At 54.7% G+C, this 16263-nt stretch overlaps 1 protein-coding gene across 3 annotated transcripts in view; it reads left to right on the forward strand.

The window, feature by feature from the left end:
- The first annotated feature begins 3862 nt into the window (after positions 1-3862).
- The window catches only part of MICALL1 (MICAL like 1), a 42776-nt gene continuing 30375 nt past the window's right edge, over positions 3863-16263 (forward strand). The window contains exons 1-4 of one of the 3 annotated variants that reach the window (XM_034948662.4): positions 3863-4207; positions 9598-9646; positions 10001-10142; positions 15361-15449. In XM_034948662.4, coding sequence (XP_034804553.2) covers positions 4062-4207; positions 9598-9646; positions 10001-10142; positions 15361-15449 — 426 coding nt within the window. In that variant the 5' untranslated portion in view covers positions 3863-4061. Of the gene's footprint in view, positions 4208-9077; positions 9219-9597; positions 9647-10000; positions 10143-15360; positions 15450-16263 lie in introns of those variants that run through there. The other 2 variants (XM_008975064.5, XM_034948663.3) reach the window with 2 other exon arrangements.

Below are 16263 nucleotides of genomic sequence, written 5' to 3' on the forward strand. Positions count from 1 at the left end.
TTGTCACCCAGACTGGAGGGCAGTGGCGCAGTGTCAGTTCACTGCAACCTCTCCTCCCTGGTGCAAGCAATTCTCCTGCCTCAGCCTCCTGAGTAGCTGGGATTATAGGTGTGTGCCACCACACCTGGCTAATTTTTGTATTTTTAGTAAAGACGGATTTTCACCATGTGGGCCAGGCTGGTCTTGAATTCCTGACCTCAAGTGATCCACCTGCTTCGGCCTCCCGAAGTGCTGGGATTACAGGGGTGTGCCACTGTGCCCGGCCTCCTTGTTGTTTACTTGTTTACAGCTCCTGGCCCCCAACAGGTGCTCAGTAAATATTGTTGACTCCATGCTTGACTATAAATGTGTGAACAAGGTGTGGAAGGCTGTTTCACACCGACAACTGCGGCTACTTCTTAGGAGGGGACTAGAGTTGAAGGAGACAGTCAAACTGGAACTTTAGATTTATTTTTAAATTTTTGATAAGAATGATGTATTCAGGCTGGGCATGGTGGCTCATGCCTGTAATCCCAGCACTTTGGGAGGTTGAGGTGGGCACATCACTTGAACTCAGGAGTTTGAGATCAGCCTGGCCAACGTGGCGAAACTGTGTCTCTACTAAAAATACAAAAATTAGCTGAGCTTGGTGGCCCATGCCTATAATCCCAGCTACTAGGGAGGCTGAGGCAGGAGAATCACTTGAACCTGGGAGATGAAAGTTGCAGTGAACCGAGATCGTGCCACTGCACTCCAGCCTGGGCGAGAGAGACTCATCTCAAAAAGAGACAGGGTCTCCCTATATTGCCCAGGCTGGTTTAGTCTTGAACTCCTGGACTTGGCCTCCCAAAGTGTTGGGATTACAGGCATGAGCCACCGTGCCTGGCCCCATTTCTTAACTGATAGTTAAAAATAAAACAAAACAGCACTGAATTAAGGGCCCAAGTCTCTCAATTCTAATCCCGAAATTATAGCATGATTTTGGGCAAGTGCCCTACTCACCTATCTCTGTGGCTTCTGATCTCACCTGTAAACACACAGACCCACCTTCCACCTGAACCCTGGATTTACAGTCTGCACAGCATTTTCTCATCCATTATCTCACCTCGTTACCCACAACCCTGGGATTCAGGCAAAGCAAGTATTATCATCCTCATTTTATAGGGTAAGAAATTGGGGTTCATGAGGGTGAGTTGTCTGGCCTGCGGTCACACAGCTGTGGTTGTACAGGTCCTTACTTCAAAACATTGTGAGCTGACTCAGATAATGAGTTTATAAAGCCCACAAATGGCTAATGGGGGTGACCAGGCTGTGCTGTGTAAGCTATTAGTACGGCAACAGGATCAGATATGGAGCTGTCTTCAGGGACCTAAAGGGAGCCCTTTAGGATAGTGAGGACAGGGCTATAATCCCTCCTGGTTTCTTTTGTTTGTTTTTGGTTTTTTGTATTTTAAATGGAATCTCGCTCTGTTGCCCAGGCTGGAGTGCAGTGGTGTTATCTCAGCTCACTGCGTCCTCCACCTCCCGGGTTCAAGCCATTCTCCTGCTGGGATTACAGGTGTGTGCCACCACGCCCAGCTAATTTTTCGTATTTTTAGTAGAGACGAGGTTTCACCGTGTTAGCCAGGCTGGTCTCGAGCTCCTGACCTCGTGATCTGCCTGCCTTGGCCTCCCAAAGTGCTGGGATTACAGGCGTGAGCCAAAAAAACCCACCATCTTTGAGATGGAGTCTCGCTCTCTCCCCCAGGCTGGAGTACAGTGGCGCGATCTTGGCTCACTGCAACCTCCGCCTCCCAGGTTCAAGCGATTGTCCTGCCTCAGCCTCTCGAGTAGCTGGGACTATAGGCACGTGCCACCACGCCTGGTTAATTTTTTTATTTTTAGTAGACATGGGCTTTCACCATTTTAGCCAGGCTGGTCTTGAACTCCTGACCTCATGATCCGCCCACCTTGGCCTCCCAAAGTGCTGGGATTACAGTGAGCCACCGCGCCTGGCCCAATTTTTTGTATTTTTAGTACAGACGGGGTTTCACTATGTTGGCCAGGCTGTTCTCAAGCTCTTGACCTCAGGTGATCCACCTGCCTCGGCCTCCCAAAATGCTGGGATTACAGGCATGAGCCATGGTGCCCAACCCCCCCCCCACCCCCCGCCTTAGGTTTTAATGAGAGTCCTGGGTGGTCTTTGAAGGCCTAGGTGGATGCTGGTGTCAGGATCCTGAACCCAAGTCCCTGATTTCATAAAAAGCATCCGGAATCCTGCTTTCCTGCCACTGTTATCCCACAGGGGACAGGGCAGGAGTTGGCAGCTCAGGGCTGGTGAGAAGTCCAGAGGGCTAGCCAGGCTCTCTGGCCATGCTCTTCCTAGGTGGCCTGAGAGTCCATATACTGAGCCAAGATGGCGGCCTTCCAGTTGCAGGAGTGTTAGGCCAGCCCAGATTGGCAAGCTGGGTTCTCCAGGCCCTGGGCCAGTATTCTGGACTGGGACTCAGTGGACTTTGAAGAGGTAGAATTCCCTAAGTCGGCCTCTCTCCTTGATAATTTACCCAGAATGGCCCAGATGACAATGACAATCTGGGTACAAAATATTTCAGTCCATTTCATCATGTTTACCAAGTACCAGGTGTCAATAGAATTTATGAGTGATAACTAAAGGGTAAGGCACTTTACATCTTAATCCTCTCAGCCACCTTGTAAAGCAGGTATTATCTCCATTTTTAAGTCGTGGAAACTGAGGTCCAGGGAGGCACAAGATCACATGACTAAGGGAATGGGGAAAGCCAGGATTGGAGATTGGGTTGATAGGGCTCCAAAATGCCTGATCTTTCCACTCCCCTGAGTGCTCAGGGGTGATGAAGATGACTAAGACCCTGTTCCTTCCCTTGGGAGGGAGCGACATACCCACTCCAGCTAACTATTGCATGGGTCAGGGTGACATCACCACCTCTGCAGCAGATGGAGGCTGATTCATCTGTGGGAGAGTCAGGAGGGGCCTCTGCGGAAGGGTCCGCTGGCTGGAAGGGTCAGCTGGCTGGAAGGGTCGGTTGGCTGGCGGGGGTCTTGAAGAGGGCAAAGATAAGAGAATGAGCCTTGGGGAGGTTCCAGGGCCAGATGCAAACTGCCTGTATGCCTACCAAGCAGGGGCCTCCTTGGCCTAGGTCCTTCCCATAGGAGCTCAAACCGCCACCACACTAACCATGGCTGAGGGGACCCGGCAGGCCGCAGTGGGGAGGGACGAGATCCCTGAGCTTACACAGGGGCTGAGGGGAGCTCAGTGAATCACCTAGGGGACACCTGGACCAACGGTGGCGGAGGGGTGCATGGGTCTCCCTGCCAAGCTATGGGGGAGGGGATGATGGACATGAGAACTTCCAGCTCATTGGTGCTTTAGGGTGGGGAGCCGGGATGAGGGAAGCTGGTGGCTATCGGGGGGGTGCTCTGAGGTCTGCAGGGGAACTGCCTCCCCAAAGTTTCAAGCTAGGGGTGGAAGGGGGGATTTGCGGTCATTAGGAGCGGGAAGGAGGCCGGATGGGAGCACGAGGTGTCCCGCCTCCAAAGGGTGGAGGGCTCCCGGTGGGCGGCGCGGCGCCGGCCGCGGCGGTGAAGTCATCGTGGGGAGTGGTCCGCTTGCGGCGGGTGCGGGGGCTTCGCGGGCACCCAGTGGAGCAGCGGGAGCCCGGCGCCGTCGAGGGGCGGGCGATGGGGCGCCGGCCCGTCTTGGTAGGGGTGGGCTCCGCACTGGGGGCGGAGCCGCTGCTGGGTGGGGCGCGCCTCGGGCGCGGACGGAGGCGGCGGGACGCCCGCGCCCACGGCCGGCCCACAATGAGGCGAGCGGGCAGCGCGGAGTAGGCGGCGGCCGGCCGGGCCGGGCCACGCGGCGGCGCTGCTCGGGCAGGTTGGGGCAGGGCCGCGGGGCGCCCGAGCGAGGACACCGCGGCCCCGCCTCCGCCCCTCCCCTCGCCTGCCGGTCGGCGCCCGAGCTCGGAGCCGCAGCCGCAGCCGGAAACCGGGCCCGCGCGGCGGCCGCCGTCCCGGCCAAGCCGGGGCCCCGAAGCCAGAGCCGGAGCCGGGCGGGCCGCGGGGTCATGGCTGGGCCGCGGGGCGCGCTGCTGGCCTGGTGCCGCCGCCAGTGCGAGGGCTACCGCGGCGTGGAGATCCGCGACCTGAGCAGCTCCTTCCGGGACGGCCTGGCCTTCTGCGCCATCCTGCACCGGCACCGGCCCGACCTGCTGTGAGTGCGGGGCCCCGGGCGAGCGGGCGGCGCGGGGCGGGCTGGGGCCGCGACCGCCGCCCCCCTCAGTGACGCGAAGCCCGGGCGGTGACAGGCGCCGCCCCCGGACACGGAGACGCCGACCCCCCCGACAGCCGCGGACGCCGGGCGGGTCCCTGAGACCCCGGCCCAGGGCGCCCCTCCCCCGCCCGGCCGCCCTGACCCCGCCCGTGGGATCCCGAACTCTCCCCCGAGGCTGGTCCCTCCGCGGGGACACTGGCCCCGCCCACAAAGCGCTGATTTCCGCCGAGGATCGCTGAACCCCTAAGCCCTTGACCTCTTTGAAGGGGTGTTGAGCCCTCTTTGGGGGCCCTGGGCCTCTCCTACCCTAAACTCTTCTCCACGGGCTCGCCGGGCCTCCCCTCTCCCCCGAGGCTTCCCACTCGGGGTGGCCCCTTGCTCCAGGTGTGCAGGTGAACCCCCACTTCTCTGACCCCCAAATAGGAGCTTGCCTCCAGACAGTAGCACAGTTCCCGGCACAGAGGAGACCTCGGCTAACAGGTGTTGGATGAATGGATGTACAGACCCTGTGCTTTCCCCACGCCACCCAACTTAGGACGCAGCCCTGCCTCCCGGGTGTGTGCTCGATGGCCCTGCTGCCCTCCTCAGTGGGGCACGCAGGTGGGGCGCGCAAGAGGAGTCACAGGCCGGCAATGTTGGGAAGACTCCTAGGATCCGATTGATAGACACCAACCGGGTGCTGCAGGTTGTGAAATGGCCCCTTCCTGCCCAGAGCTGCCCAATGAGGTTCTCATGGGAAAATGCATTCAGACTCCCCAGAACAGTTGACTTGGAGCCTCTGTCTTTGCTCTCTCTGCCTTGAGCCCTGGAACCTCTCCTCCTTTCGTCCTTTCATTCCTAAAACACTGGGTGAGTTTATCTGGTGCCATTCCTTGCACTTCAGGTCTCACCTGTGAATCAGGGAGGAGAGTTCTGGTCCCTACCCCTTTCGCATGCAGCCCTCTTGCCAGGGCTCCCCCAGCCTGGCAGATGGAGGCTTTCTGTGCCTGTTCCACCTCCAGATTTGCACTGTCCGAGGGCAGCATGTGGGAAGGCTTCTAAGGGATTGCCTCAGGATTCCATGATGCAGGTGCACCTGGTTTACCTGTATGTACCCTGCAGTACCGTGTCTGTGGGTGGTGGCTTGGGCCCTGGAGGAGAGGGTTTTGGGGCTGTGGATACAGAAGGGAACAAGATGAGGTGGTCATGTAGGTGGGCCCCTGCCCGCTGTGGGGCATGTGACACCCATACAAATGGAAGCACAAGGTTGATGCCTGGTTGCCCAGGAGCAGGGGGTAGAAGGATGGAGGAAAAGGGCACCAGGGTTAGACCTGGGCATTGGAAGGGAGGGCCCAAGGGGTCTTCTATTTTGTCTGAGGGGCAGGAGTGAGGCAGGAAGCAGGGACAAACCCAGTGTGGGAGGGGACTTGGGTGTGAAGTGAAGCCATTTGGTGGGCCTGAGCCTAGTGGCATCAAAGTAAATAAAGGCCGCCTGGTTTGTGTTTAGCTTCTCCATGTCTTAGGCGCATGGCCTTGGGTCCTCATGGGCTCTCTCCAGGCATCAGTGTCCTCATCTGTGAGGTGGGATTGATAATGTGACACAGCTCACAGAAATGTGAGGATTGCATGAGATAACAAGCATTCATTTAACATTAGTTACTGTAAGTAACTGTTACTTTTTTTTTTTAATGTTTTTTATTTTTTTGAGATGGGGTCTCACTCTGTCACCCAGGCTGGAGGGCAGTGGCACAATCATGGCTCACTGCAGCCCCCACCTCCCGGGCCCAAGCAATCCTCCCACCTCAACCTCCCTAGTAGCTGGGACCACAGGCACACGCCACCACGCCTGTCTAATTTTTTTGTATTTGTAGAGATGGGTTTTCGCCATGTTGCCCAGGCTGGTCTTGAACTCTTGAGCTCAAGTAATCTGCCTACCTCAGCCTCCCAAAATGCTGGGATTACAGGCATGAGCCACCATGCCTGGCCCAATAACAATGTTTGATTTCTTCATTTATTCAACCAGTATTTGTAGAGTCATATTGCTCTGTGCTGGACACTGTACCTGGTAATGGAAGTACCAATCAACAAAACAGGCAACCCTACACGCTCTCCCACACCTGTAGGGGAAACGTGTATAAACGATGATGGCAATTCCATGTACCCTATCAGAGGGCTGGGGCTGGGAGACCTCCTAGGGAGAATATAGTCTTCAAGGAGATGGCAGGAGCCAGGTGAGGGCTGCTGGGTGGACATTCTGGCACGGGACCCCATCTGAGCAAAGGCAAGGGGCGGGAGGTGTGTGCAAAGCTGGAGGCTGTGTAGCTGAGTGGGGAGCACACAAGGTAGCGAGTTGGGAGATGCAGTTGGGACAGATGGCTGACAGCTGCTTTTGCTGGCTAAGGAGCATGGATAGGGGCCTCAGGGAACCATGCAGGGTTTTTTTTGTTTTTGTTTTTGTTTTTTTGAGATGGAGGCCTGTCACCCAGGCTGGAGTGCAGTGGCGCGATCTCGGCTCACCACAACTTCTGCCTCCCGGGTTCAAGCAATTCTCCTGCCTCAGCCTCCCAAGTAGCTGGGATTACAGGCACGCACCACCATGCCCGGCTAATTTTTGTAGTTTTTAGTAGAGATGGGGTTTCACCATGTTGGCCAGGCTGGTCTCGAACTCCTGACCTCAGATGATCCGCCTGCCTTGGCCTCCCAAAGTGCTGGGATTACAGGCGTGAGCCACCATGCCTGGCCGAGCCACGTAGGTTTTTTTTTTTTGAGACGGAGTCTCACTCTGTCAGCCAAGCTGGAGTGCAGTGGTACGATCTCTGCTCACTGCAAGCTCCACCTCTTGGGTTCACACCATTCTCCTGCCTTAGCCTCCCGAGTAGCTGGGACTACAGGCGCCCACCACCATGCCTGGCTAATTTTTTGTATTTTTAGCAGAGACGGGGTTTCACTGTGTTAGTCAGGATGGTCTCAATCTTCTGACCTCGTGATCCACCTGCCTCGGCCTCCCAAAGTGCTGGGATTATAGGTGTGAGCCACTGCACCTGGCCAACCACGTAGGTTTTAAGCAAGGGAGGGATGTGGCTGGAAAAAGTGTGCAGGGGAGGGTGGCTCTGCTTCTGAGATCCAGAATCATGTCCAGGCATTCATTTGCAATATTGCCAGCGCATTGCACAGGAAGCTGAGGCCCAGGTCCCACATAATGTGTAGGGAAGTCCTCAGTGATGGGTTGGGAGGATCTCCGTGAGAGTAGGAGTGGCCTAGAGTGAGGGCAAGAATCATCTCCTAAAGTGGTTCAGGCTTCTAGGGCTGTGAGCCCTGCCTGGGTGAATCCAGTGTTGGCCCAGGGCTCTGCTGGGACGAGGGTTGTGGGGGCTGGGCCATCCCTCCGCACCACCCGAAATCCAGACATGCTTAAGCTCCTTTGAGGGCGTGGACCATGTGGGTTTCATTTCTGTGTCCTTCGTCTTCCCCAGAGCCAAGTAGAACTCCGCAGGCCTCTGAAGACTCTCAGAAAATATATGTGTTACCAAAACACAGATGTTAATTAGGGACAGAGATGGGGGTGGAAGAAGTTGGAAGAAAACCTGCAGGATCCTGAAGGTTTTTTACAGTTTTCACACTGTTTTCCGCATTGATTCATTCAACAAACATTTACGGAGCATCTTCGAAATTTGGGGAACTGTGTAGGGAGTTGGGGGCACAGAGTAGCTAGAATGTGACCCCAGCCTTCTTGGAACACTTCTGGGGTGACCGAAATAAACGGCTGAGACAAGTTGCTTTTGTCTCATTTGGTCTTGGAAAAAGCCTCTGTTGGGGGCTGGGTACCATGGTGTTTTCCTCGCCCTGTTGCAGTGTCATGAGCCAGACCGGGAGACGGAGGTTTCGAGAGGTGAAACACCTTGCTAAGGTCGCACTCTGAGGCAGTGGCAGAAAAGGGGAGCTAGGGAGGCAGCCCAGGGGAGAAGGAAGTGGCCTGGTCAGAGTGGCAAAAAGGGAGCTGGTGCCCAGACATAGTCACCTTGCCTCTCCCCGTCCACCCAGCCCTGGGGCACCAGACCCCTTCCAAGGTCCTCAAGCAACTCTTTCCTGCCCAGGGTTCACAGTCCCTGGCCCCTGCCTGGAAAAGTGTTGGGGGCAGGAGGAGGGGGCTGTGCTTACCCGGCTCCCTCATATCTGCGAGGCCTGCCCTTTACCAAGCTGGGACTCCACCAGCTTGGGAAGTGGTACTAGTGCTTTTCCTGATTTGCAGATGGGACAATGAATGCTGGAAGGACTGCTGATCCCCCCAACCCCATGGTCACATGGGAATTCAGCCCTCAGAGGTGGCGTGGCCTGCTCTTGCCTCTGCCCACCCGTCTCCGGCAGTCAGGGCTGCAGTTTTCAGCCATAGAAGGGCAAGGCTGCATGCGGATGCACCCAGGAGGCTGCCCGGCGGGAAGACTGAGCTGCCTCTGCTGGTTTCAGCGGCCTGGAGTGGGGAGGGAGGAGGGGGATAAATAAAGCCTGCAGGCCAGCCAGCTGTCCCGTGCTGGGGCCCCTAGACAGGCCCTGCCACCTCTCACCTTTCCTAGTTTAGAAACTAGAAAATCCCTCACTGCTTCCCCAGTGGAAGCTGCCCCAGGAGTGGCCCAGTGGGGCCAACCAGCTGTTCTATGCCAGCAGCTCCGGAGTATGTACATTTCCACTCTGGTTCCAACTTGTTCTTCTATTCACGGCCCCATTAAGAAAAACATTCATCTGCAGGCCGGACCGGGTTGGGATTCAGCAAGTTGGTGTGGCTACTCTGAGTGTGTGACACACCTGCAGGGGCCTGTGAGCAGTGGGAGGGCCAGACATGTGGATTTCCAGGGCTGGTGGCTTCCTTTCTCCAGGCCTCAGTGTCCTCATCTATCAAATGAGATCAATTCTTGCCAAACAGAGTTGCTGTGACAAGAAAGTAAATGAGACAGAGGAGCCCAGCACTGCGCCCTGGGTGAGGTCACATGCGGGTCTTAGTTATGTCTTTGCTACGGACTCCAGAGGTGGCTTCCTGCAGAGAGGCAAAGGATCTTAAGCTTGAAAGCCTGGGCTTGAGCCCCACCCCTTCCCAGTGATTTCCCAGCCTCTGCTTGGATGCCTCCAGGGCCCGTGATCTCATGCCCTGCCCTGCCCTGGCAGCTCCAGCTCTAGCAGCAAATGTTTGCTGCCTCAGTTTCCCCCTTAGTAATCCACAGACTCCCCCCCAGCAACCCTGCTGAGGTTGATGCTGGCTGGGACGTCTTCTCTGTTCAGCTCCTTTCTGACTCTGACCCCGCCCCTATTCCCCAGTCACCTCCTCTCTTGACCAATCCTCCTCCCTTTGCCTCTTGCAGAGATTTTGATTCGCTTTCCAAGGACAATGTCTTCGAGAATAACCGTTTGGTAAGTTCCCGGACAGATGGAAGCCCAAGAGGCTCTGTGTGTGTGTATGTGTGTGTGTGTGTGTGTGTTTGGTGGGGAGGGCAGGGGTCTTGCACGGTGGCTGCCCTTGTACACTGGCCCTGGCTGCACCTTTCCCCACCCTCTGCTTCCCACCAGCCCCCTCATGCATGGAGCACCAGGCTTCCCCTTTCTCCAGGCCGTCCTGTGGCGCTTGGGTGGGGTTAATACTGAGGGGAGCCCACAGTCACCCCATCCCACTGAAGGGAGCTGGGCCTAGGCTGAGGGGTCGCCCCCTAACGCTACCTCCTCTTCCTGCTTCGGCTGCTCCCGCCCTTGCACCTGTCACCACCCCAGGCCTTTGAAGTGGCTGAGAAGGAGCTGGGGATCCCCGCTCTCCTGGACCCCAATGACATGGTCTCCATGAGCGTCCCTGACTGCCTCAGCATCATGACCTATGTGTCCCAGTATTACAACCACTTCTGCAGTCCTGGCCAAGGTGAGAGGGGGACTCAGCCTTTCACGGAGGCTGGCCCAGCGGGTGGCCCTGGGGATGTCTGATGCTTGCTACTGGTTTTCTGAGTTGTAAACAGGCTGCTGAGGAGTGTGTCATTCATTTACTTATTCATTCATTCACTCGTTGAAATATTTCTTTTTTTTTTGAGACAGAGTTTCGCTCTTTTTTTTTTTTTGAGATGGAGTCTTGCCCTGTCACCCAGGCTGGATTGCGATGGCACGATCTCGGCTCACTGCAACCTCCGCCTCCTGGGTTTAACCTCCTGCCTCAGACTCCCAAGTAGCTGGGATTACAGGCACCCGGCACCACGCCTGGCTAATTTTTTGTGTCTTTAGTAGAGACAGGGTTTCACTATGTTGGCCAGGCTGGTCTCAAACTCTTGACCTCGTGATCTGCCCGCCTTGGCCTCCCCAAGTGCTGGGATTACAGGCGTGAGCCACTGTGCCCAGTCCCACTTTTTTTTTTTTTTGAGACGGAGTTTCGCTCTTGTTGCACAGGCTAGAGTGCAATGGCGCGATCTTGTCTCACTGCAACCTCCGCTTCCTGAATTTAAGCAATTCTCCTGTCTCAGCCTCCTGAGTAGCTGGGATTACAGGCACCCACCACTACACCTGGCTAATTTTTGGTATTTTTAGTAGAGATGAGGTTTCACCATGTTGGCCAGGCTGGTCTTGAACTCCTGACCTCAGGTGATCTGCCCGCCTCAGCCTCCCAAAGTGCTGGGACTACAGACGTGAGCCACTGGTGCCCGGCCTGACATATATCTTGAGTAAAAGAGCCCTGTGCTGGGCTTTGGGGATGCAGCTGTGAATGTAATCACTGCTGAAGTCCCATGGGGGAGATAGACACCAAACACACCCACCAGAAAATGAACACAATCATATCAGAGGAGACACAGCAGGTTGCGTTCATCCGCTGCATGGAGTCCACCTCCCCGGCACCCACCCTCACTTCCTGTTTGCAGATACTTCCTTGGGTTTTTCCTCCAGCGGGGAAGTGGCCCTGTCTGGTGAGGCTGCTGTGCTGTCTTCCACAGAAGTGACTGAGAGCTGAGAGGCTGGGGAACTGGGGAACCAGAGTTGCAGGGGCTACAAGGTGACTCGGTTCTGAGTGAGGTCACTGGGCATTCCCATGCAAGGACCTCCCTTGGGGGTAGCTGGGCCTCCCCTTCTGCAGAGAGGAGATAGGCCTAGAGAGGGGAAGCAAGGAGCTCAAGATCACACAGCAGACAAACTGAACAGCTGGGTTGAGAATCCAGGTGTCCTGAATCCAACGCTGGGTTCCTGCTGTCCCTGGGTCTGAGTAGAGCCCATTTCAGCCCCTCCCTCCTGCCTCTGCTGTCGGTCTAGACAGTTCTGGCCCAACTCTTTTTTTTTTTTTTTTGATACAGAGTTTTGCTCTTGTTGCCCAGGCTGGAGTGCAATGGCGCGATCTCGGCTCACTGCAACCTCTGCCCTCAGGGTTCAAGTGATTCTCCTGCTTCAGCCTCCTGAGTAGCTGGGATTACAGGCGTGCACCAATATGTCCGGCTAATTTTTGTATTTTTAGTAGAGATGGGGTTTCGCCACTTTGGCCAGGCTGGTCTCAAACTCCTGACCTCAGGCGATCCACCTGCCTCGGCCTCCCAAAGTGGTAGGATTACAGGCATGAGCCACTGCGCCCGGCCCTGGCCCAACTCTTTAAAGTGTTTTATGAAGTCAGAGGTTTCTTTTCTTTTCTTTCTTTTTTTTTTTTGAAATGGAGTTTCACTCTTCTTGCCCAGGCTGGAGTGCAATGGCGCGGTCTCAGCTCACTGCAACCTCTACCTCCCGGGTTCAAGTGATTCTCCTGTTTTAGCCTCCCAAGTAGCTGGGATTACAGGCACCCGCCACCACACCCAGCTAATTTTTGTAGTTTTAGTAGAGACGGGGTTTCACCATGTTGGCCAGGCTAGTCTCGAATTCCTGACCTCAGGTGATCCACCCACCTCAGCCTCCCAAAGTGCTGGGATTACAGGCATGAGCCACTGCACCCAGCCATCTTTTCTTTCATTATATATATATGTATATATATACACGCATATACATATATATGTACATATATTATGTGTATATATGCGTGCGCGCGCACACACACACACACACACACATATGTGTATTTTTTTTGAGACAGGGTTTTACTCTGTTGTGTTGCCTAGGCTGGAGTGCAGTGGCATGATCACAGCTCAATGCGTCCTCTACCTTCCTGGGCTGCGGTGATCCTCCTACCTCAGCCTACTGAGAAGCTGGGACTACTGGTGCATACAACCACACCCAGCTAATTTTTATATTTTTTGTAGAGGTGGAGTATCACCATGTTACCCAGGTTGGTCTTGAACTCCTAAGCTCAAGGGATCTACCCTTCTCGGCCTCCCAAAGTGCTGGGATTACAGGCATGAGCCACTATGCCCAGCCATAAATAAATAACTTTAGAAAAAAAAGAAAAAATAGCCGGGTGAAGTGGCTCATGCCTGTAATCCCAGCACTTTGGGAGGCTGAGGCAGGTGGATTGCTGTTGAGACCAGACTGGGCAACATAGCAAGAACCTGTCTCTACCAAAATAAAAATAAAAAAATTAACCAGGCATAGTGGTGGCACACCTGTAGTCCTAGCTACATGGGAGGTTGAGATGGGAGGTTTGCTTGAGGCCAGGAGTTCGAGGCTGCGGTGAGCTATGATCACGCCAGTGCACTGCAGCCTGGGCAACAGAGCGAGACCCCATCCCTAAACAGAAAAAATAAACAAGAAAATTTAGAACATGGCAAAAGCAGAAAAATTAAAATAATGTCTTATACCCCTTCCCCCTGATGTAACACTAGGGGTTAAAATAATTGATCAAATAACATTATGTATATTTTAATAGAAAACAAAATGAAAGTATTTCCAGACCCCAGAGGCTCTGGTGAGAGGCAGTCTAAGGTTGGGGTTAAGAGCATGGACTCAAAATTTTCACTCTGCCATTTCCTCTTTGGGTGACCATGGGTCAGTTATTTAACCACTCTGCCTCAGTTTCCCTTTTGCAGTGAGGATAGGAATAACACCCATCTCACAGGGTTAACTTGAGGAGTAAATGAGGAAATGTATAAACCAGTGTTTGGCACCTATTTAGATTAGTATTCTTTTTTTTTTTTTTTTTGAGACAGAGTCTCGCTGTGTCATCCAGGCTGGAGCTCAGTGGCACAACCTTGGCAGACTGCAGCCTCTGCCTCCCACGTTCAAGCGATTCTCATGCCTCAGTCTCCCAAGTAGCTGGGATTACAGGTGCGCACCACCACGCCTGGCTTAATTTTTGTATTTTTAGTAGAGATAGGGTTTCACTATGATGGCCGGTCTGGTCTGGGATTTCTGACCTCAAGTGATCCACCCACCTTGGCCTCCCAAAGTGCTGGGATTACAGGTGTGAGCCACTGCGCCCAGCCAAGATTAGTATTCTTACTACTTCTTATTTCACTGATTAGCGTTTAGCTGGATTCCTTAGAATCACAATTCAGCCTTAGCCTGCGGCCTTTCTTGTGGCCAAACCTGAATCTCTCTCTACTGAGCTCATCTCTGGGACTCTGCGGGGTGGGTGGGGTGTGGGCAGCTGTTGGTGGTACGCAGCTCATTCGTTGGCCCTCTCTGGGCAGCCTGGTGGGCAGGGGCAGCCCTGGTGGGCACAGCTTACCGTGCTGAGTGTGGGCATGGGCACTCCCTCGCCCTGCAGGGATTCTCATTGATAAAGGTACAGTTTGTGGCAGACAGTCCTTTCTCTGTTATGCTGCCTGTATTTTCAGCCTCGCAATGTATTTTCATACCTTCTCTAATAAATCTGCCTTTTGTAATAAAAAAGAAAAGGTACAGTTTGTGCCTTTCATACAACTTGGCCCCTAAATGCAAACCATTTTTATCCCATCTGCTGCTTAAGCAAAGGAAACAGTGATGTGTTCCAACTCTGGAGGCAAAGCTGGCTGTTCGACTCCCCCAGATGGTCCTGTACTGTACTTTCTGGGCGAGTGGAGGCATTTCAAGAGTGACTTTGACTAGCCTTGACTTTTTACCAGACTGGGTAAGTTTGGAGCCTGCCCCTGGCTGAGATGTCGTGGTGCTGTGCTGAGTGTTCAGCTGTGCCACCACGCTCAGTGGGTGCCAGTGACCCCGGGCACAACAGACAGACCCCCACCCTGGAGGAGCTGCAGCCTGCTCAGGGAGCCAGGGCATGAGTGAAGGCAGCCAAGCGGCTGTGGGAAATCAGAAAGGGGTTGGGGAGTAATGTCAGGATGAAGTCCAGCTTCTTCATGTGGCTTCTAAGGGCCTCTCCCCAGTCAGCTGGAGCCACTCCTGGTACCAACCATAGTGTTATTGAATTTATTTCTTTTTTTGAGACAGAGTCTTGCTCGGTTGCCCAGGCTGGAGTGCAGTGGCGCGATCTCAACTCACTGTAACCTCCACCTCCCAGGTTCGAGCGATTCTCCTGCCTTAGCCTTCCGAGTGGCTGAGTGGCTGTGATTATAGGTGCGCACCACCACGTCCAGCTGATTTTTGTATTTTTAGTAGAGATGGTGTTTCACTATGTTGGCCAGGCTGGTCTTGAACTCCTGACCTCAAATGATCCACCCACCTCAGCCTCCCAAAGTGCTGGGATTATAGACGTGAACCACTGTGCCCGGCCTGAGGAGCTGAGTCTTAGAGGAACCCAGGGTGGGTGGGTTTGTTCTGGTGAGGGGGTGTGCAGGCCGGGTTCTGGCCCCCGATACCCACTTGGGGATAGGCAGGACAGCTCCTTGTCAACCCCAAGGAGGCAGCGCCTTTCCTGAGCTGTCAGGGCAGCACCATGTGGTTCCTTTCTTTTCCTTTCCTTCACCTCCTCTACCCTGGTGGCAGGGAAGCTGCTGGTGCAGCCACACGTGGGTGCTGTGTTCTGTGATCGTACTGTTGCGCCATTGTTCGGATTGGCTCTGTGCAGTAGGAGTCACTCTCCCCATTTGATGGAGGTTCAGTGAGGTTCATGGCTTGCCCTCAGCACTTGGCTTAAAACTGGAAGCGTCCCCGGGCCCGTGTGAAGCGGGAGCCAGCTCCTGTCCCACTGCATTAGGTGGTCTGCCTTTAGGTGATGGCTACAGGTCTCAAATCTTCAGCCAGGTTGGGACCTCCTGGGACTCCAGGATCTCCACCTGCTTCAGGACCCCTTTCTCATCTCTTGGCAGCTGGTGTCTCACCACCCAGAAAGGGCCTGGCACCCTGTTCCCCGCCATCTGTAGCACCCACTCCAGTGGAACCAGAAGATGTGGCTCAGGTAGGCAGATACCTGGAGAGGTGGGAGGGCCAGGGGTGGAGGGGGCGAGTTATGTGGACGACTATCATTGCAGTGACTGGGTCATGTGAGGAAGTTAGCCCTGACAGTGTTCAGAGGGTGCTTGTTCTCTGTCCCTGCCCTATTGGCTTTGGGAACAGGTGTCCCTGACTGGGGCAGTGAGGCATGGGTCAGGAGGCCAGTCCCGTTCTATGGGCAGGGAGCCCTACCTCCTTCTCCAGGACTCAGGTGGGGTCAGGAGATGCCAGCTCTGGCAAGGGGAGAGAGGGCAGTCCACAATGCTGACTTCACCATCATGGGACTGTCAGGAGTTACACACGTAGTAAAGCAAAGATTCCCCTTGATTCCTGTGGAGACAGCTTTAAACTTCCCGGCTTGATTTCCTTTAATCCTCTCAACAACCCAGGGAGGTCAGCATTATGGGCCCTGATATACAGATGAGGAAACTGAGGCTCAGCGAGGTTTAGTCATTTGTCCAAGGTTACTTAGTAAGGAAGTGGGGGCCAACTGCCAGTCACCTGTTTGAAGGACTTAGAGGAAGTGACACCAGCCCTTCACATCTGGACAGCACCTTACAGTGTGTAAAGGGCCTTCCCCTCCTGCTCCCATCTGCTCCTTGCTGGAGGGAGCTAGCCCCAGGGTGGGTGCCCCATGAGGGTACATGGGGCTGAGGCTGGCAGGGATTATACAGTTTCATTCTGCAGGTGGGACCCAAGCCCACACTTGAGCAGCTTGCTCAGGTTCACTGTGCTTGGATGTAGAGAAACTGGGATTTAAATCCGTGGCAGTTCTAGGA

Source organism: Pan paniscus, chromosome 23 (genome assembly GCF_029289425.2).
Source record: "Pan paniscus chromosome 23, NHGRI_mPanPan1-v2.0_pri, whole genome shotgun sequence".
Taxonomy (NCBI): Eukaryota; Metazoa; Chordata; class Mammalia; order Primates; family Hominidae; genus Pan; species Pan paniscus.